The sequence below is a fragment of the Plecotus auritus genome (genome assembly GCF_963455305.1).
Source record: "Plecotus auritus genome assembly, chromosome: 4".
Taxonomy (NCBI): Eukaryota; Metazoa; Chordata; class Mammalia; order Chiroptera; family Vespertilionidae; genus Plecotus; species Plecotus auritus.
The window spans coordinates 92,781,100-92,802,390 of NC_137775.1; the positions used below are offsets into that span (position 1 = coordinate 92,781,100).

General features: G+C 52.5%; 2 protein-coding genes across 3 annotated transcripts; one reads left to right on the forward strand and one right to left on the reverse strand.

The window, feature by feature from the left end:
* Window positions 1-2,251: 2,251 nt before the first annotated feature.
* TSPO2 (translocator protein 2) lies at window positions 2,252-3,632 on the reverse strand. Its single transcript, XM_080664127.1, has 3 exons — window positions 3,446-3,632; window positions 2,937-3,078; window positions 2,252-2,737 (listed from the first exon to the last, which is right to left on the reverse strand). Exons 1-3 carry the CDS (start codon window positions 3,616-3,618, stop codon window positions 2,537-2,539), a joined length of 516 nt encoding a protein of 171 aa, XP_080520253.1. The 5' UTR covers window positions 3,619-3,632; the 3' UTR covers window positions 2,252-2,536.
* A 3,684-nt stretch (window positions 3,633-7,316) lies between these two features.
* On the forward strand, window positions 7,317-19,225 carry UNC5CL (unc-5 family C-terminal like). 2 transcript variants are annotated; one of them, XM_080664674.1, is made up of 9 exons: window positions 7,317-7,402; window positions 10,982-11,401; window positions 12,072-12,372; window positions 13,466-13,728; window positions 14,391-14,492; window positions 14,741-14,808; window positions 15,604-15,704; window positions 15,855-15,968; window positions 17,399-19,225. In XM_080664674.1, exons 2-9 carry the CDS (start codon window positions 11,020-11,022, stop codon window positions 17,610-17,612), a joined length of 1,545 nt encoding a protein of 514 aa, XP_080520800.1. In that variant the 5' UTR covers window positions 7,317-7,402; window positions 10,982-11,019; the 3' UTR covers window positions 17,613-19,225. The 2 variants fall into 2 exon arrangements, with proteins under 2 accessions (XP_080520800.1, XP_080520799.1); XM_080664673.1 differs by lacking the exon at window positions 7,317-7,402 and adding an exon at window positions 10,011-10,228.
* Window positions 19,226-21,291: the final 2,066 nt, after the last annotated feature.

Below are 21,291 nucleotides of genomic sequence, written 5' to 3' on the forward strand. Positions count from 1 at the left end.
CCTCCATGTCTGGAGCTCTCAAATGGCAGCAAGCGGCTGACCAAAGTGCTGGGTGCTCATTCAGTCTGAAGACACCTGGAGCCCAGCCCAAAAGTTCTGATTCCTAGGTCTCTGGTGGGGTCTAAGGAATACGTGTTTTTAGTAAGCTCCCAGATGGCTCGGATACACACTCTCAGGGTCCTGCACTCCTCAGGAAGGTTCAACAACACTAGTGCCCAGGCCCATGCCTAGAGAGCCCGGGCAGTGTTCCTAAAGGCTCCTGGGCAAGGTGTCTGGGTCTCCCCATGGGCCTTACTTAGGATTTGGGCAGGTAGCCACAGGGCAGTCATATCCTGCTACCATTAGGGCTTTGAAACAAGAGGAGATGAAAACAAGAGGCGGGAAGGACGAAAATAAAAATGCCAATGAGAAGGTATAGAAAGAGAGAAGCAAGAGAGAAGGCTGGACAAGAAGTTCCTATTGAATTCACTCATCACCCCTAAGTCTTACATCTCTCCCTTTTTTTTTTAACAACATTTATTTCTTATTATAATAGTTACTAACTGATGTAAAAAACTAACAATATGAGTATATGAAAACAAAAAATGATCTATAATATTACTTATATTAATCACAAAAGGCCTTAGCATGGCATATATAATATATAATATATCTTATAACTCTATTATATATTAAACCAGAGACCCAGCGCATGGATTCGTGCACTGGTGGTGTCCCTCAGCCTGGCCTGCGGGGATCGGGCTGAAACCAAAACTGGCTCTCGGACATCCCTCAAGGGGTCCTGGATTGCAAGAGGGTGCAGGCCAGCCCGAGGCACCCCACTGGTGCATGACTGGTGCTGGGGAGAAACCCCAGGAGGGCTCCAGGGCGTGTCTGGCCCATCTTGCCCCGTCCCGATTGGCCGGACCCCAGCAGCAAGCTAACCTACAGGTCGGAGCATCTGCCCCCTGGTGGTCAGTGCACATCATAGCGACTGGTCAAATGGTCCAATGATGGTTGGACATTTAGCATATTAGGCTTTTATTTTATAGGATTATATAGGATATGGTCATTAATATAATTAACATTCTATCTAATAAAAGAGTAATATGCAAATTGACTGTCACTCCAACACACAAGATGGCCGCCCCCATGTGGTCAAAGATGGCTGCCCCCATGTGGACAGAAGATGGCCGCCACAAGATGGCCGGCAAGGGAGGGCAGTTGGGAGGGACTAGGCCTGCAAGGGAGGGCAGTTGGGGATGATCAGGCCTGCAGGGAAGGGCAGTTAGGGATGACTGGGCCACAGAGGAGGGCAGTTGTGGGGGGACCCAGGCCTGCAGAGGAAGGCAGTTGGGAGTGACCCAGGCCTGAAGGGGAAGGCAGCTGGGGGGACCAGGCCTGCAGGGGAGGGCAGTTGGGTGCAACCAGGCCTGCAGGGGAGGGGAGTTAGGGGCAACCAGGCTGGCAAGGGAGGGCAGTTAGGGGTGACTGGGCCAGCAGGGGAAGGCAGTTGGGGGCGACCGGGCCTGCAGGAGAGGACAGTTAGGGGTGACCAGGCTGGCAGGGGAGGGCAGTTAGGGGTAACCAGGCTGGCAGGAGAGGGCAGTTAGGGGCAATCGGGCTGGCAGGGGAGCAGTTAGGCATCAATCAGGCTGGAAGGGAGTAGTTAGAGGGTGATCAGACTGGCAGGCAGGCAAGCGGTTGGGAGCCAGCATTCCTGGATTGTGAGGGGGATGTCTGACTGCCCATTTAGGCTCAATCCCACTCGGGCCTAAACGGGCCGTCGGACATCCCTCAAGGGGTCCCAGATTGGAGAGGGTGCAGGCTGGGCTGAGGGACACACTCCCCCCCTGTGCATGAATTTTGTGCACTGGGCCTCTAGTAATTAATATAATATCCTAATGAAAATAAGTTATTAAGTAAAATTATCATTATAAGATATGTAATATAATATATAATTAATATTTAATAAAATATATAAACTTGACATGTAAAATTATTATTCTTTTTTACTTTTCTGTTTTGCTTTTATTCAACTTTTCAAAATGATTTTGTTTTTTCAGGTAATTAAAAACCAAAGTCTACATTTTGGGGCCATATTTGGGAGGGCATGGGAGTGGAATAGAGATGGCATGTCACCCTCCTCATACATACGTTCATACATTCCTTCACATGTGCACACTTACATACATGCACACACTTCTATTCCACTCTGTGGCCCTAAACATCATTCACTCAAACATGTCCTTCATCTCACATCTCCAAAGTTAGTCTCAGGGTTTTATTAATTGATATTACTAAATTAATATTTATTAATATAGGATTTATTAACTTACATTAAGTGTAAAATAAGTTTCTTTCCTCTTTCCCATTTCTCTGAATTCTAATGAAAACTGGCACCAGGGGAGCCAGGACAGTGGTCACATTGGGGTGAATTACCTTCAGGGACTCGTCAATGTCTGGCCACCTCCCACTCCTCCCATACCCCCCAGCCTGCCTGCAGTCTCTTCCACCCCTCCCTGGCCTTCCCCCTCCTTCCCTGCGCCCCGGTGCCTCAGTCGCTCTTCTCCCCCTCGGGCTGAGGCTGGTGCTCTGGACAAAGACTGTCCCTCCACAGGCGATAGGTGATGGAAGCGGAGACAGTGAGCCAGGCCAGGTAGGGCAGCAGGAGCAGGGCGGCCAGCTTGTTGATGGGGTGCCAGATCAGCGCCGTGGTCACCACCAGCCCGTAGAGCAGCAGCAGGTGCAGCAGGGCCTGGGCAGGGGGCAGGGTGGTCAGGCAGGCTGACCTGAGACCCGGGGCCCTGACCTTTCTGCAGCACCCTGGGCCCTCTGAGCCAAGTTCCTGGGGCTTTGTGCACTCCACTGGAGCTCACAGTCTGCCCACCTGACCTGCCTGCCCCTGATTGACCTGCTCCTGCATTACTCCCACTGCTGAGCTCTGTGCACCTTACCAGACCAGGCGTGTAGGCTGCGAAAAAGAGAGTCAGGGCGGTCCAGCTGATGGCGAGCTGCACAGCATAGAGGCCGAGAGGCAGGGCCAGGGGCCGCCCGAAGCCCCCTCCGAGGTCCTTCCACACCAGGTAGGAGGCATAGCTGTGAAGAGATGGTGGCAGGAACGCTAACAGGGAGGATGTTCCATGGCAAATGGAGAAAGTCCTCTGCCATCAGAGCTCCTGGTTACAAAGAGAGACCCCCTGTGGGCTGAAATGAGGGTAAGTATGTCTAAGCATCATTTGATGGCTGGGAGGAGATGGTGGGGGCAGTTGGGCATGGTGAGGTGGGTGAGGCTGGGGAGACTTGGAGAGTATTGGCTGGAATCCTAGGCAGTGTAGAGGGACCCACATAAGAGGCAAGCTGGGGTGCCATCCCTTTGCAGGTCAGTGTGCAGCAGTTCAGGTATAGGGACTTGTTCCCACCCCAGTGGGTACCAAGCCCGGGGCATTGAGAAATGGGTGCTCACCCCATGACGGAGTAGATGGCTGTCCACACGAGCAACAAGATTTTGTAGGGTGGGCACCAGGGCAGTTTCCTCGGGTTGTCACACCAACCAGACATCCTATGAGGGGCGAGGAGCCAGACCAGGATGGGCCCCAGGAGGGGCAGGGCCACAAAGATGGCCCCTTGAGGCCACATTCTCCTCCAGGAGGCAAAATCTAGGGGACAGGAAGGGGTGCAGAGAACATGCTAACGGTGAGCCTTCCCCTTAGTCCTTTCCTTATGTCCCTCGTCTGCTTCCTCCTCCGTCTGACACCATTTCCTGGCCTGAGCACCCCCCCACCCCCCGCCTCCCATTGGAGGTCTAGGCATAGAGGCTATCGCCCCTTCTTGGACCATCTCCCATCCTTCTCCTGTGAGCCCTTACTGCCCAGCCCCTCTTCTGGTTTCCATGGACTTGTTTTTCCCACCCCTCAGCTGGCACTTGGAGGATACTGTCCGGTATTGATAACGGCTTCTGAGTTAAAGGCTCCTTTCCTGAACGTGGATCTGAATCCTGGAGCTCAGGCCCACGCGTGACCATCTTTTCCCACAGCAGGCAGCACTTGGCCAGGCCCTCGATGGGGACAGTGTCTTAGACTGAACTTAACAAGCTGACATAACCGACCTGAGAGGACCACGTTTGGAAGGTGGGAGCCTGAGATCCCTGAGTGTCTTTTCTAGTCAACAATGGGCCAGCCCATCTGCCGGGGCTTATCTTCCTGTGCCAGACTGGCACATGCAGGGCCTGCCCAGCCTGAGCTCTGGCCTGAATGCAACTCAGCAGAGTGACACTGTGGGATCTTTTCTCTGAAGCCTTAGGTCTCACCTCCCGCTCAGGAGCTGGGGGAGGGTCTCCCTACATATATCCTCTTCCAGAGGTTCGGTGCCACAAACACACACGCCCAGATCTCTGTGGCCTGACTTTGCAAGGAAACAACCCCCTGGTCATTTATTAAGCTGCATGCTCATTTGACCACGGTGCTAATCTGTGATGCCATTCCCACATGGGACAATGAACAGACCCTCCCCCAACTAAGGCCCTACCCTATCATCTCATTTGCACCTGATATGTCAGCCCCCCCCCCCCCGCCACCCCCCCATGATGGACAGGATTGAAACGGAAAAAACCGGTGGCTATTCTCAGCATTCTGAGGTGACTGACTGCCCACTCCATACTCTCCTGTCAAGGGTCCTGACCATATCCTGGAGGTTCCGGGGACAAGACTGACCAGCCTGCCTGCCTGTGCATCCTTTGATTTATCTGTTTTTGCTCCCCACTGTCTATTTGTTTATCTTCTGCCTTCCTGTCTCTCTTTCTCTGTGTTTTCTATTGTTCTATTCAGCATTGGAGGCCCACCCCCCCACCCCCACCCTCTTTTCTCCTGCTCTCCACCATTCCCAGTGCATCCCCATTCTCAGGCCTGTGTTCCCCTTACCTCAGGCAGCACCTCCCAGGCTGGGTACCCGATGATGTATGATGTGTGAAAGGCAGAGGCGGGTGGGGGAGGGGAAAAGGGCAGAGTAGGGCTCCCAGTGGCCCGCCTTTCTCCAATGACAGGGGTGGCGGTTTTGGCTGGGGAGCCCAGGTTATTGCCTGCATGGCCCTGAAGGGCTCTCTCAAACCAGGGTCCCCTGATCTGCTGGCTGTGGCCTCTGGAGGGGCTCCTTGATGGGTGATTGAAGCTTTGGCTCTGTGAGAGCCCGATCTCCTGAGACAGATCAGTCCCAAGCTGCATCCTGTGAACCAGCTCTGTGTCCACAGGGGTGGAAGGGACCCTCAGATGTCTCTAGAACCTTTCTGTAACTGAGATTGACCCCAAGTGCCAGTTTTGGAAATGAATTCATGATGCATGGACACAGGCCCTGGTTGTAGCCTGCTGGTCGGCAGGTTCTTTCCTGGTTTGGACGTCAAGCTTGACAGGTCTTTCACAAGCCCCTAGAGCAGTGGTGGGCAAACCGCAGCTCGCGAGCCACATGCGACTCTTTGGCCCCTCGAGTGTGGCTCTTCCACAAAATACCACGGCCTGGGCGAGTCTATTTTGAAGTGGAGTTAGAAGAAGTTTAAGTTTAAAAAAATTGGCTCTCAAAAGAAATTTCAATCGTTGTACTGTTGATATTTGGCTCTGTTGACTAATGAGTTTGCCAACCACTGCCATAGAGCTTTATGACTCCGCCTTCCGTGTGACTCAGAACTCTTCCCGGGAAAGACTGACATCTCCCCTCTTCATCCCCATCAACGTTCTGATCACTCACTGTCCCTTGCTTGTGCTTTAGGCGTGAGGTCCCCTTCCAGGTTGGCTGCTCTCCACCTTCCTTTGCCCACCTCTCGACTTTGGGGACCCTGGGAGCTGTTTATCCCACGCTCTCACCTCCCTCCTACCCCCGCCCCCAGCCCCGCCCTGGAAGGCAGCAGACGGGTGGGGTTGCAGTCAGAAGCTAGAGAATCATTAACTGAGGTGAAAGCAGCAGCAGTTACTTATTTTTTTGGGGAGATAATACCTGGGAGGGGGGGCTGGGGGGGTTTGCACTGGTTCCTCAACTGCAGGAAGTCAGGCCATGGCGAGAACAGTTACCACTCACTGAGCACCCGCTTTGTGTTGAGCGCTTTCGATTTATTAGCTCAATAATGACAATGATCATCCCTCACAAGATAGACATTGTCTGCATTTGACAGACAAGGGGCTCAGAGAGGTTGAGATACTGGCCTACTATGACCTAGCTGGCAGGTGGGTCACCTGGCTTCCGTGTTGGCAGTCTGGATCAAAAATGCATCTTTTCTCTTAGCTGGTCCACTCATTCAGTCAGCAAGTCTTTGTGGAACACTTGCTATGGGTCAGGCTGTACCAGGAGCTGAGGATACAGCAGTAAATAGCTTTAAAAAAATCCCTTTTCACAGGGAGTTTTCATTCCAGTGGCACCATCTTTCCTAGACAGAGTTTCTCAGGACTCGGGTGGCAAACGGCCTGAAGTTCCGCTCTCCCCAGGTCCCTGCCAGCCCAGAGTGTGGGTGGGTGGGGGCGGGGGGAAGAGCAGCAGTGACTAGGGAGCAGATATGGGTCCACCCCAATGCCACCAGCAAATTGCGATTCACTAACCCTCTCTGTGCCTCTCTGTGCCTCTATCTCTGTCATCCCACTGGCAGCACCTGGGAGCTCCTTAGAGATGCAGAGTCTCCACCCCACCCCCCCATCCCCAACCTATGGGACTAGAACCTGAATTTTAACAAGATCCCTAGGTGGGCCTAGCTGGTGTGGCTCAGTGGTTGAGCATCGACCCATGAACCAAGATGTCATCGGTTCGATTTCCGGTCAGGGCACATGCCCGGATTGCAGCCTTGATTCCCAGTAATGGGTGTACAGGAGGCAGCCCACTGATGTTTCTCTCTCATTAATGTTTCCATCTCTCTATCCCGCTCCCTTTCTCTATCTCTAAAAAAAAAATCAATAAACATATATTTTTAAAAAGGTCCTTAGGTGGTTCATGTGCACATTATAGTTTGAGGGGCTCTGGTTCAGGTTCCCCCCTCTAACCTTCTGCCATTTCAATAGCCTCTAGTTGGGGCAGGGCACTCACCAGCAGAGGGCACTGTAGGGAGAGCGTTCTCCTGCACCAGGGGTTGCACCTATACCCAGGTTATCGCCTCTCTGTCCCCTCCCATCCAGACCTAACTGGCAAGTCCCCTGACTTCTCGGATCCTCGGCTACTCCCTGACCTCGGATGGACTTTGCCAACAGACAGGGACAGGCTCCCACACTCCAAAGGAGGGCGGCGGGGAGGCAGGACTCTGCCGGGAAGCACTGGGCCACTCCTGCCTGATTCCCCGCCCACCACACTGGTCTCCTGGCGTGGTGACAGGGTCTGGCTGACCTCTCTTTTTCTCAGAGAAGAAACTACTGTTCCCAGATACGCTGGCAGCTTCTGGGAGCACCTGCCTGGTAAGGTGAGCACCCCGCTGGGGCAGTTGGGGTTGGGTGGGCATTTGATGGGGCCCCCGAGGTCTCACGGGAGGAGTCAGGCCTTCTCAGCCAAGCCTGCAGAGTTGAGACCCTCTGCTGGAGGAGGAGAGGATGGAGGGGAGTGGGAGATGGCCACTGCCCAGTGGGTGTGAGGACCATGGGGATGATGCTATGCACTGTGGACAGGTGTGCTCTGCTGATGAATGCTGCCCATGATTGAGTTTTGGACCCATCCATGTTGGAACTTTTTATGTCCTTCAATCACCGAGATCTATCAGGGTGGAGTGGTGTGGTAAGAGCCAGTGCCGTGCGAGATGGGCTGAGAGTTTCCTCAGAGGAGATGAGCAAGCTTTGCAGCAGGGGCCTGGATCTTTGTGCTGGAGGAGTGACTCCCTAGGGACAGGCCTTGGTAGCATTCCAAGGACCTTCGTCTTGGGGAACTGGGTCTGGGACAAGACACTGGAGGTGAGGGTAATGAGTCAGGCGTGGGGCTGGGAAGCTCCAGGCTACATTGAGCTGGTTGCCATGCTGTCCATTTAGGACCCTCCTGGGGCAAGAAGGATGGAAAGAGGGCCGAGGCCTGGAGACAGCTGTCAGCCTGGGAGACGGGGGCTGAGCTGGGGAAGAGTTCACCTGCTCCAGGCCAGGCAGTGCATGGGATCCAGGTGGGAAGCCCAAGGGGCCTTGGGGGTCAGTACATACCGACTGCTCCAGGTGGGGAGGCCGGGCAAGGGGCCTCCGCTGCACCACAGTGGGGTGCAGAGGACGTGAACTCTGGTCTTTGGAGGCCCCAGGAAGGTGGTTGCTATAAAACAGCAGAGCCTCGCCTTTCTTCCACTCTGGCTGGCCCAGCCCCTGCCACCGGTATCTCGATGGGCAGGGGTGCGGGTGTGGAACCGAGGATGTGCCTTTAGTTTCTTCTGTTAGTTGTACTTTATTTTCATTTCTTTCTCTTCCAACGTCATCTCTGCTAGAGATGGAAAAGAGGCCTGGGAACCACAAGGGGCAGGAAGAGAAAGGGAGTGTTTCTAGAAGTCCTGTCATCCCCGCACATCCTCCCTTCTGCCTCCAGTTGTGGCTCAATAATCTCCCACCGTCCTCGCTGTGGGGAGAGAAGTTGGCTTCCTCATCTCTGAAATGGAAATAAAAATAGCACTAGCTCATAAGGCTGCGGACAAGAGAGGCCACGCAGAGCGCTTTAACGCCGTGTGCAGAGCAACGCCCTTATTATTACAGTTATAATTCCAATTACCTCTGACGTGGAGGATCCCAAAGGCATGGGTGCGATGTCACAGGAAGCTTGCTGCCCTGGCCCCATTCCCACAGGCCTGGGTACTGCCGGCTCACCCGCTTCACTGGTGTGCCCGGTGAGAGGCCTGCAGCACTGTCTGCACAGCTGGGTCCTCAGGCAGAGGGAACAGTGCCCCACCCTCCCGCCCTATCTACATTCTCAAGGAGGACACAGGAGACCCGCCCAGTCCTCAATCCTCAGGATAGAGGAGCTTCGGCCCCAGTAGGGAGGAGGTAGGAAGGGGATTAGGCTCTATGGGCGCCATGGAAGGAAGGAAGCAGGTGGGCAGTGAAGGAGCAGAGGCTGGGGCAAGGCCTCAGCTCTCCGTGGGTGGTTTGAGTGCAGGGAGTGGGGAGGAATGGAGGCCAGACCCCAGTGGATCAACCGTGGAGTGAATGAGTCCCATTCCCTCAGAAGGTACTTGAGAGCCGAATACGATGCCATCTTTGGCAAGACAACTTCTCTCCCCACAGCTGTGCCTGGTACACAGCTGGTCCTCAGAAATGTTCATCTGAATGGGGAAAACAGCAGAGCGAGATTTTGGAGGCACAAGACTATGTAGGGCCAGTGAGCCGGAGGTGGGGAGGGTAATTGAGCTGGAAGGGAGGGCTCCAGGTGGGAAGAAGAGGCAGGTGGGAAGCACAGGTGAGGGATGAAAGGCAACAGCATGAGCAAAAGCCAGAGGCGAGAATCAACGAGGTGTGAGGAGCTCAGTCTGGCTGGAATGGAGAGTGTTGGAAATCAAGGAGGAAGAGGGAAGGGATTATGAGGAGGCATGGCTTCTGGGGGGCCTCGGAACGGCGGGTGCCTGTGCAGGAGGTGCTGGAAGGCGGTCCCAGTCCAAGGCCCTGCTGCCAGTGTAGCCTACGGCAGCCTGGCCGTGGGGTGGTGTAGCCTATGCTGGGCAGCCGGGCTGCAGGCTTCAGCCCAGCCTCATTCCAGCCTCCCTGGAGGCCCCACCTGTGTTTTTCTTTCTCTTTTTGTTTTCACTTTTAACTTTTGTTACTCCTGTGAGCTCCCTTTTTTGGGTGGAAGGAGGGGCATAAATAAACAAGCATGTTTGGATAGTGCTTTATCACCTACGAATGCTTTCCACATGAGCTCAGGCCAGTCTCGCAATCACTCTGAGAGGTAATCGCGCCCCCCTCCTCCCCGCCTCCCTGTAATGGCTTTTAAAAAGACTGCAAAGTTAATATAAAATCCATGCCTGGTGTGAAAAACTCAAGGAAACTGGAAAAAGAGTTTAAAAAAATTGAAAGTCCTGGTTCACACCTTCCACCCCTCAATTTCTCCTTTTTCAGTGACGGCTCGGGGAAAGGTTGGGGTGTATCCTCCCAGACCTGCACATCCAAGACAAGAATCACCAGCACATGCGCTGGCGACTGAACACTCGACACAGAGCAAGCCCCGATTGTGGGTGTAGAGAACACAGACTGATGGGGAAGGAAGGATGTGAACTGTCACCCTAATAATTTTACATCGATTATCTGCCAACATGATACTATTTTGAATATAGTGGGTAAGATGAAATCTATTATTAAAATTAATTTCTCCTGTTTCTTTATACTCTCTGACTGTGGCCACTAAAAAGTTTAAAATTATATACGTGGCTCACATTACGTTTTTATTGCACAGCTCTGCTCCAGACTTTTCTCTACAATTCATACCCGGGCTTGGCAAAAGGAGGTGTACAGCTGTGAGTACGCAAAAGAGTTCATTCTTGTGTTATTTATTTATTTATTCGTTACTTGCATTATGTAAACCTACTTTTGCCCACTCCTGTGTACACACTCATAAATATGTATCTATACTTCTATACAGTTTTGTTATTTACATGAATGAAATCAGAGGATGTCTACTCCCTGTGAATTGCTTTTCTACATAAAGATTTTTTCTGTATCAGCACGTGTAGATCAAGGTAGGTATTCTGATAGGTGCGGAAACTGAGGCACGTTAAGCAATATGACAAGCGCACTCAGCCAGTGACCAATGTGCATTTGAACTCACATGCTCTGAAGACCAGCTCTCTCTGCCTCAGGGGAGTTTAGTTTGAGGTGTAGGTCACGAGGAGCTGCCGTGGGCTCTTAAGAGAGAGGGTGACGTTCTGTTACAGGAACTGCCGTGACTGAGATGTGCGGGGTGACTGGAATATAGACAGTTTGCTCTATCATCGCAGGCGTTTGGACGCCGAGTCTTGGCCTCTACGATGTTGAAAAGGGTTAGCCTGGCACTGACTTCTTTAACCCCCTGCCCTTGGCCTTGGTTGTTACAGGGGTGCAGGGGAGCTGGCAGCATTCAGTGACCAGGCAGATGAGCTCCCATGAGAATTTCTTCCAACCTGCCCAGTTCCTGCTGCTGGTGGGCGTTCCGGTGGCAAGTGCCCTCCTTCTGGTCCAGTGCCTGCGATGGCACTGTCCTCGCTGGCTGCGGGCCAGCTGGAAGCCGGACAGGCAGGAGGAGCCAGTGCCTGATCCCACTCCCCTACCTGAAGATGAGTCCCCAAACCAGTGCCCACCAGCTGCCCTGTCGGAGATGGCCGCCTTCTACCAGGAACTGCACACGCCCACCCAGGGCCAGACCGTCATCCGTCAGCTGATGCACAAGCTGCTGGTGTTTTCAGCTCGGGAGGTGGATCACCGCGGCGGCTGCCTGATACTGCGGGACGCGGGCATCTCACTGCTCATCCCGCCAGGTAACAGCGCGGGCTCACTTTCAGCGTGTAGCTGTTCAGACAGCGTGCTGCACAGGGTTCCGCATTGAAGGGAGCAGTCAGACACCTTCCTAATTTTGGAAATGGTTTACATTTTTAAAAAAATACATTTTTATTGATATCAGAGAGGAAGAGAGAGGGAGAGAGAGATAGAAACATCAATGATGACAGAGAATCATTGATTGGCTGCCTCCTACACACCCCCCAATGGGGATCGAGCCCACAACCCGGGCATGTGTCCTGACCAGGAATTGAACTGTGCGTAGGTCGATGCTCAACCACAGAGCCATGCTGAAAATTGTTCACATTTTGAGTATGACTCTATTGACCTCAAAGACAACTTCCTGGCAGGTGGGGTTAAGGTGCTTGCTCTAATGCACAGTCCCTCCAATAAAGGAAACGGGAAGTGGAGGAAGAGCTCTTTTTGCACATTCACTCAGGCTCTGTATGGGCCAGCGGCAGGCCTGCATGGAGGGTGACTGGCCCAGGATTACACCACACGTCAGCTCACAGTTGTCTTGCTCTCCATCCATACTGCCTTCCATGTGGACACCTGGACTCCCGCCCCACCTCCCCTCCCAGGCTGGCCTGGCCTCCCCTGGGGCAGGGTGTGTCTGCTTGTCCCGCCCATCCCAGCTCTCTGTCTCCACAGGTGCTGTGGCCGTGGGCCGCCAGGAGCGGGTGTCACTGATACTGGTGTGGGACCTGTCGGATGGCCCATCATTGTCCCGAGCCCAGGCGCTGGTGAGCCCCGTGGTGGCATGCGGACCCCATGGGGCCTCCTTCCTGAAGCCCTGCACCCTCACCTTCAAGCACTGTGCCCAGATGCCCAGCCATGCCCGTACCTACAGCAGCAATACCAACCTGCTCGACACTAAAGACTGGAAGCCCCTGGGGAAGTCGGGGGTCCACACCTCCCTGGACGAGTGTCGCATCCAGCTCTCCCACTTCAGGTGGGCACCAGCCCCTCGGCCTCTCCTTTCTGCCGCCCTTTTCTGCCCACCCCATCCTCATCTCTGCATGGATCTGCCCCTTTATCAGTTCCAGGTGTCTTGCAAATCCCTTATTTCCCCGTGTCCCTTCTTGGTCTCTCTGTCCTAATGTCTAGGACAGTTCGTGTCACTCCAACCCTGTCCAGGACTGCACACCCCCTATGGTCTCTCTGCCTGTTTAGGAGGCCTGACTTCAACCCAGTCCTCTTTCTGGAAAGGCCCTGTCCCATCCCCACCTTTGTCTCTCTAAGATTGTCTATGCCCTGTGCCCCTGTTCAGGGCTGTCCCCCAATTGCCTAGGGCAAGTTTGTCCCCTCTAATGCCCTTAGACACCATCGCATCTCTTGCCTGTCCCTAGTTCTGTCTGTCTTTCTTTTGGTTAATCCTCACCCGAGGTTTTCTATTGATTGTTTTTGAGAGAGTGGAAGGGAGGGGGAGAGACAGAGAGAGAGAGAAAAACATCTACATGAGAAAGATACATCTATTGGTTGCCTCCCACATGTGCTCCAACCAGGGCCAGGGATCTAGCCTGCAACCGAGGCAAATGCCTTTGATGGGAATCGAACCCAGGATCCTTCAGTCAGCAGGCTAATGCTCTGTGAGCTCGCAAGCCGCGGTTTGCTGCTCTGTTGACTAATGAGTTTGCCGACCACTGCTCTAACCACGGAGCAACCGGCTAGGGCAGCTCTGTCTTTCTAGAATCTTAGGCCCTTCTTCCTCTCATTCTCCTTGCCACCCATTAACCAGAGTGGGACCAGCCATCTGTGGGCCCTTCCAAAGCATGGTGGCCCTGAGCCCGCTGTCCCACTGTCCTATGCTGAGATATTTGCTGGCTCTTCTCCACACTCTGTGATGGTCACTGCACGTGACTCACTTTTCGTTCCCCTACCAACTCCGCCTGCCCACGTCCTCCCTATGCACACCCTGGCCTGCTCTCTCGGTTCTGTGGAGGCCCCACGGAGGCCTCTGGTACAGCAGGAGCTGGGTGGCTAGTGGGCTGGCATCCCAGTGTCCCCTACACCAGTCCCTGCCACCGTCTTCCTCTACTCCGCAGCCTCTACACGTGTGTGCTGGAGGCACCCTCGGGCCAGGAAGCTCACAAGTGGCTGCAGCTGGCGGTGTTCTGCTCGCCGCTGGCACCGGGGCAGACCCACCTGCAGCTGCGTGTCTACTTCCTCAACAACACGCCCTGCGCCCTGCAGTGGGCCCTGACCAATGAGCAGCCCCATGGCGGGCGCCTGCGCGGGCCCTGCCAGCTCTTCGACTTCACTGGGGCCCGAGGGGACCAGTGCCTAAAGCTCAAGTACATCTCTGAGGGTGAGCGAGGCCTGGACAGGGCAGTAGGGAGCCCCACTCGAGCGAGGGGTCCGGGCCTTCCCTGGGGTGGAAATGTGGGAGCCTCAGGTTCCTTTCAGAGACTCTTGGGCAGGCTCCAGGGGGGCCCTCTGGTTTCTGCTGCTGCCTTGAGGAGTCCCCAGGCTCTGCCCACTTCCTTTGTCTGTGGCTCACTCAGCCCTGGTCCCTCCATGGGAGGACAGGGTGATGCAGAGTGGGAGGAGGGGAGGAGAGGCCTGGCACCCCCAGCGGTGAGGCTTTTATTGTTCCACCTGGATGGAGTGGTGTGGAGGGGTGTCCCAGTCTTCTCTGCTTGGGCCTCTTTCCTGTGTGGCATGGGCTCTGGGAATTGCCCCTGGGACCTAGGGCATTTGTATGGGCACACATGCATGGCTGCTTCAGGGGGTCGTGGATGAGAGGGTGGGGGGTTACAAGAGCGAGGGATCTGTGAGCTGTGTGTGGTGGTAGAAGGAAGACCACTCACAGGGTCCCCTGCCCAGGCTCTGGGACTCCCACTCTTTGATTTTGCTTCTCCTGGTCCCTCACCACTGCACCCTGCACAGCGCCTGCCACAATGTATGGCTTCCGTAAACACTGTGGAAGGCCCTGCTCTCTGAGGCCTCTGCTCTCGGTCCCCTCCCCAGGTTGGGAGAACGTGGATGACAGCAGTTGCCAGGTGGTTCCTCATCTCCACATCTGGCACGGGAAGTGCCCCTTCCGTTCCTTCTGCTTCCGGAGGAAAGCAGGTAGTCAGGGTCCACTTCCTGTCCTCCCCCCCTGCTCCCCGCTGGTCACCCTGGAGCTCAGCCACTCTGCATCTGGCCACGCTCCAGGCCTGCTCAAGGCGAGGAGTCATGCCGATCTTTGCAGAGGGAAACATGGAGGGTCCTGCCCAGCTTCTTCAGATTTCCGAAGCCTCAGTGTCCTTCAGGTTTCCTCTCTCTCATGCCAGGCCTTTTCCTCTCTCACCTGCCCTGTCCTCTCCCTTTTGTAGCCAATGAGAACGAGGACTGCTTGGCACTAGCCAATGAGATCATTGTCACCATGCACACCTTCCAGGACGTGAGTGGGAGCTGAGGGCAGTGGCATGGCAGGGCCTGGGAGGAGTGCTGGGCAAAGTGGGAGAGGGGTCTGGTGCCCAGTACATATGGCCCTGATCAAGCAGGTAAGATGGCACCTGGCCTCCAAGTTACCCTTCGTCCCTGGCTCTCTCTTGTCTGTTCATGGATGAATCCAGTAGGAGAGTAAAAGGACCAAATCTTCTCTCAGCCCAGGGGCATGTGGGTGTCAAAGAGAAGTGGTTTCTTTCTAGGCTGATTGTCTCCACCTGAGAGATGGTGCTGAGCATCTCCAGTGTGGAGAGTGGCCAGGAGGGGGGTCGTCAGTGGGTGGGATGGGAGCGACATATCCCACTCTCTCAAGGGAAGATGTGAAGAAATCAGGGTTGAGAGTCTTTGGGGAGCCATGGTGGCTTCTTAGTGGAGAGCAGGCAGATACTCCTCAGGAGTGTGAGTGGGGAAGGAACCCAGGAAAGGAAGAGTGGAGGGAAGGGGAATTGTATGGCTGAGTTCAGCATCTCTATTTCTGGATGAACCTGCCCAGGACTTCTAGTGTCTTAGGATGCACCCTGTTTGGTCTTCAAGTCCCAGGTCCCAAAGAGCTCAGCAGGCAAACTTAAGGCTGACGGTTCTGAGGTCAGGGAAGCAGCAGATGGGGGCCCTGGGTGGGGGAGGGCCAGGGCGGCATCTCCTGGTAACATGACTCTGAGTGTCAGGCTGGAGGATGACATGAGAAATGGAGGTAGGTTCCCCAGCTTCTTGGTCCCTAAGTGTGTTTCTGGCCCCTCTGCTGGCACAGGGCTTGGAGACCAAGTACATGGAAATCCTCAGGTTTCAGGCATCAGAGGAGGAAGCCTGGGCAGCGCCACCCCCTGTCTCCCAGCCGCCCCCATGCAATAGGTGAGGTGGGGCTGCTTGGGTTGTTGCCTGGGGGATGTTCGGGATTCACCCCAGTGCCTCTAGACGAGTACAGCATTTGCAATGTGTAGAACCAGACTGGGTCTCTGGTCCTCCCCTCTGAGAATACCCTTTCCCCTCGCCTGGCCTCAGGCTGCCCCCTGAGCTCTTTGAGCAGCTGCAGATGTTGTTGGAGCCAAACAGCGTTACAGGCAACGACTGGCGGAGACTGGCCTCCCACCTGGGGCTATGTGGCATGAAGATCCGGTAAGAGGGACAAGACCTGCCCATGGGAGGTGTGGGGGGGGGGGTTCAGACCACAGATAAGAGAGAGAATGGCTACTCCCACCCTGTTGCCCATAAAAGGAGCAGCTCTTTCTATTTATCACGGTATTGTCAGTACCTAGAATGATGCCTGGCTCCAAGTAGGTCCTCAATCAATACTAAAAAATAAATCAACTAACATGTAAGTTACATATTAAGTGCTTGACATACTGTGCCCCGAGGGGCAGACTACAAGATAATGTGTTTGAAGCATGTACTGAGCACCTGGCACATGTTAATGAGTGTTAGCAGTAATGGAGGCAATGCTGGCATGGTCCCTGTCCAGAGAAACCAGTGGGAGAACAAGTCTGAGCTAAGCCCTGGAACACAGACTCTGAGGGCAGTGCTCAGGGAAGACTTCATTCACCCAGGAGATGGGACTGGAGCAGGGGCCAGCTGAAGACAGGGTGGATTTTTAAATCACCCATTCATTAAACATTTACCCAGTACCTACTATGTCCTGGAAAACTACTCTCAGCTTTGGGACACAAGATGAATGGTCCCAGCCCCCAGGAGCTCACAGTCTAATAAGGGATACAAAAAGCTTAACAAAATAAAGGCAAGTGTTCCTTGCGCCTACTGCATGTATTCTATATTGCAGAGCAAGTTGAAAACAGATAGAGGCACCAAATAGCTAAAGCAAGAATAATAACGACTTGTGAAAGTTATGATCAGAAGTCTGAACTGTGGGATGCAGAATGGTCTCCTTGCTCACAGCTTCAGGGAGGTGGGAAGGGGGACCTGCCATTCTGTTTGCAGGGAGCAGCAAGGGGTGTGGGTGGGTTGTGTGCACAGTGGTAAATGGATAGCCTGAAGAAGGAAGGCTCAGGATGTGAGCAGGAAGGAAAGTTCTGAAAAAAACAAACAAACCAAAAAACAAATAAATAAATAAACAAACAAACAAAAAACCCAAAAACAAAACACACACACACACACAAAACAAAACAGGGCCAGGCCAAGTGGTGGATGAGCCAGAAAGTCAGGGATGTGGGCTCGGTTAATAGGCAGAAAAGACGCTGGAAGGTTTCTGAGCAGGAACAACTGTTTCCCCAGTGGTGGGCAGGATGTTGTGGCCTGGAGAGAGGAAGGAAGGGGGAGAGTGTGTTGGAGGTGGGGAAGGGGAGGGGGTGTAGAGAGGATAATAGTTACCTTAGAGGTCCTCTCATCCAAGCCCTGGGTATCAGGAGAGAAACTGAGGCTTAGAGAGGAGTGACTTTTGAGCCAGAGCAAGCTCAGATTTCAAAGGCCTGGGCCCTCGCTCCCACCGCCTCGAAGGTAGGCAGGAGCAGGATGAGGACCAGAGCTGGAGGAGGGTATGGCTCTCACCGAGCACCCCTCCTTCCTCTCCCCTCCTCCCCACGTCTGCTGGCCAGCTTCCTGTCCTGCCAGCGTAGCCCTGCTGCGGCCATCCTGGAGCTGTTTGAGGAGCAGAACGGCAGCCTGCAGGAACTGCACTACCTCATGACCCTCATGGAGCGGCTGGACTGCGCCTCTGTCATCCAGAACTACCTGGGCAGCCCAGCCCCGGTCCGCGTGGGCACCTGGGAGAACCAGGGCCTGGAGCTGGAGCTGGACGTGAAGCTCTGAGTCCCCCCCGGGGCGGGGCAGAGTGGGGCACGGTCCGCAGTGCGGTTTGCCTGAACACCTAGGAAAAACATAGGTTCCTGGCTGTGCCCACCGACCTCATCAGAACCCTCAGACCATGTCTCAGGCCACTGTGAGGCTGGGCTGCCATTGCCAGCCTGCCAGGGTCAGGACCACCTTGTGACTGGCTTTGTTCTGCCTGCAGATTCCCTCCTGGACGGCAGGGGGCGCAGGAGCCCACGATATGGACCCGCATAGTCGGCCTCCGAGAAGCTATTTCATAAACTAACAGACTGTGAGGTTGCGGTGCTGGCAACCCTTGGGGACTGGTCAGTCCACAGTATTCACTGAGCACTTGGTGGTACCCAGCATTGGGCTGGGCATCATGCGAATCCTGGAATATATGGGGGAATTTGTAGTCTTGACAAGCACACAGTTCTCATGTGGGAGTCAAGATGTACTCATATGAGCTGAGGGCAAACTCTAAAACAATGGGTAAGGTGGGCAAATGTAGGTCTATAGTTGTGAGTATGGGAAACAGAGTTTATTCTTGTATTATTATTTATTAATTCTTGTATTATTTTCCATACAAACAACTGTAAACCGACTTTCACCCACCCTGCATCTCCTGTGGTTAGGGATGTGAGTGTGGTGTGAACTATATGCTTCAGGAGTTGAGAAGAGAGGGAGCTGAGTATGGGCTGGCGCAGGGAGGATGCTGGAGAGAGACTTGAACATGCAGAGTGGTTCGGACATGTTTAGGTAGGGGTAGGGGTAGGGAATGACTGGAAAGGAGGAGCCAGGAGTGAGCGTGGAGTGCTGAGGCATTAAGCAGCCTGGCCTAGTGGGTGGGAGGTGAGGGTCCATAGGGGTTCAAGGCCAGATCTATAGGTGGGCAGTCCTACCTGGCTGTCTACCTGACTCCTTCGCCTTCCTTTGTCTCCTTATACTTACCTTACCTCTCTCCCTCTGCCATTATGTCTGTTATAAAACATCAAAGCTGAAAAGAAACTTCAAGATTATCATTCTTGCCCAACCTTTTTATCTCTTTATTTCAAACTGTGTGAGCATTGAGTGACTTCATTTTACGGTCACTATCCATCCCTGAATCTGGCTCTCTGTTATTCTATGTATTAACATCTTTTTGTCTCTACTTCATTGCTGTGCCTGCCTTTGTTTCTTTCTCTGAAACCCTCAGTCATTCCCCTCAGGCAAGTGTCTCTAAACCAGTGTTATATATCAAAGGCGATTGAAAGACACTGGGCTATGCTAGGAATGGATGGGTGGGGATTTTACCTCATGAATCAAGATGCAGTTTAGGGTCAGGAAATAAAGGATAGGGATTAAAGAACACCCCGCCAGTCAAACAAATGCTTATTCAGTACCTACTATGTGTTAAACACTATATAGAGAAGAGATTAACAGCTGGGTTCTGAAAAGAGAACAAAGGGTTTGACTCTGGCAATTCTTTTGATTGCAAACAGGTGTTAATTTTTTAAGGGCAGGCGAACAATCTCTCTGGCAACACTAAACAATTTGCTCCTGTATTTAATTAAAAAACATTAAGCCTTTTTTCTATGATGAACAATGTTGTATAATAAAATATGAAAATTGCCTTTCTTTGTTACTAACTGTATTTTGCTCAGATTGATACATTTGGTTGTGGGTATGCATGGTTTTCTTTGGTAAAATTATACCAATGAGGGCAGGTTAGAGGAAGCATTTTGTAGATTGTGCTTCTAGTATGAAAATTATCTGGGTCCAGCATGGTAGGTCAGGCCCTTTTAGTTAGAAGCAAGTGGGCCCTTCCACCATCTCCCTCTTCCCTTAGCCCCACCCATCCTCTCCCACCCTCCTCATTAGGCCTCCCACCCCACTGGGAACCACAATTCCAGGTCGATGCTTTGGCCTCCTTCCCTTGTACCTGGCTCAGGATCCGTCTAATAAGAACATCTTTCTCCTCTGGAATCCCAGCACAATTCCCCCCCTTTTCTCCCATCATCTCTTCCTTGCTTTCCACGCCAGCCAAAAGCATCTTTATTTTGTGTTTCTCCCTACCCTGGAACAAAACATTTTAAGAGTGTCAAGCCTTCTGGAAATGTGAATAGAGGCCATGAGGGTTTCTGTGATGGGGTTAGTGCCTTCTGGCTCCTCCCTGCCCTGGTAGTCAGAATGGCCTCAAGGGAGGCTTGGACATCTTGGGGTAGGTGGCAGGTTGCCTGATCCCTGTAGCGTGGGTCCTGCCTTTCCCAAGTCAAACCCAATTGGCATGTATTTGCTGGCATCCAAAGCTGAGATGTTCTGGGAGCTTATGGAGACAGCACTCAGCCCTGGCTGGAGCCCTCATTAGAAAAGCTCTCATCTCTCTGGCCTCAGTCTATTTACCCTTAGAATGGAGCAACTATGTTCCAGGCTCTCCAAGTGTCTTCTTTTGATTCCATAGATGGTGACCTAAGCGACATACCCTTGGGGATTTTCTTTGTGTATTGCCTTTATTTATTTTTTATTAGTTATTTTTTAATCCTCAACCGAAGAAATTTTTACATTGATTTTTAGAGAGAGTAGAAGAGAGAGGGAAAGACAGAGAGAAATATGGATGTGAGAGAAACACAATGATTGGTTGCCTCCTGCACACACCCTGACCAGAGCCCAGGCCAGGAAGGAGTCTGCAACTGAGGTACATGTCCTTGACAGGAATTGAACCCGGGACCCTTAGGTCCCCAGACTAATGCTCTATTCAATGAGCCAAACTGGCTAGGGCTGTGTATTGGCTTTAAATAGAACAATTGGTCACTGCCTGTGACCTTACTGCCAGCCCTTTCCTGGTAAGTTATCTGCCTGGTCCCTAATAACACTAAATTTGTGACTTCTGCTTTTATGCATGATGTGGAAGCCCATGCCTAAATGTCTTCCAGTTAGGTTTAGAGCTGGGAGGGGAATAAGCAGGAGAGGTCAGGCTTCGATCTGTAGGGTTAGACCCAGGGGTGGGAATATGCGGCCCACTTAAGGCCCATGAAATCATTTGGTCTGACCCTGCCACGGCATTAGGGGTGAGTTAATTAAATGTTTGACCAAATATAGCAGGCTAACTTTTAAGTTGATAATTTTGTATGGCCCGTGAGTGATGTTATAAATATCCAAATGGCCCTTGGCAGAAAAAAGGTTCCCCACCCCTGGGAGGCTCCCGTGCTCAGGGAAACATGTCCTCAGCATCCTTTCTGCCTGCTGAGTGACATGCATGCCAGTGTCCAGATCCATGTTGTCCAACAGAAATAGAATAAAAGCCACATATTTAATTCTATATTTTCTAGCAGTTACATCAAAAAGTGTAAAGAGAAACAGGTAAAGTCAGTTTTGTTTTTTACAAATCATTCATGTTTATTTTTATTTTTTGTGAAGTCAGTTTTAATAATGTATTTTATTTAATCTAATATATCCAGAGTATTATAATTCCTACATGTAATCAATATAAAATTATTAATGGCATATTTCACATTATTTTTTCCATAAAGTATTTGAAATTTGTGTGTATTTTACAATTACAGAACATCTCAATTTGTACTGAAAATGTGCTAAATTTATATTGGAAATATTTGATCTGTATTTAGCTTTCATAAAATTTATAGCAGAAAAAGTACATTTACATACAAAAGTTAAGCTAAAAGTGTTTCAAGAATAAAAT

Coding starts and splice junctions, on each gene's coding strand:
- TSPO2 (XM_080664127.1), bottom strand. CDS start 3,618: ATGTGGCCTCAAGGGGCCATCTTTGTGGCCCTGCCCCTCCTGGGGCCC. Junction 3,079..3,445: donor GCCATCTACTCCGTCATGGG/GTGAGCACCCAT, acceptor ATCTCTTCACAG/CTATGCCTCCTACCTGGTGT. Junction 2,738..2,936: donor CAGCCTACACGCCTGGTCTG/GTAAGGTGCACA, acceptor CCCCCTGCCCAG/GCCCTGCTGCACCTGCTGCT.
- UNC5CL (XM_080664674.1), top strand. CDS start 11,020: ATGAGCTCCCATGAGAATTTCTTCCAACCTGCCCAGTTCCTGCTGCTG. Junction 11,402..12,071: donor CTCACTGCTCATCCCGCCAG/GTAACAGCGCGG, acceptor CTGTCTCCACAG/GTGCTGTGGCCGTGGGCCGC. Junction 14,809..15,603: donor CCATGCACACCTTCCAGGAC/GTGAGTGGGAGC, acceptor CTGCTGGCACAG/GGCTTGGAGACCAAGTACAT.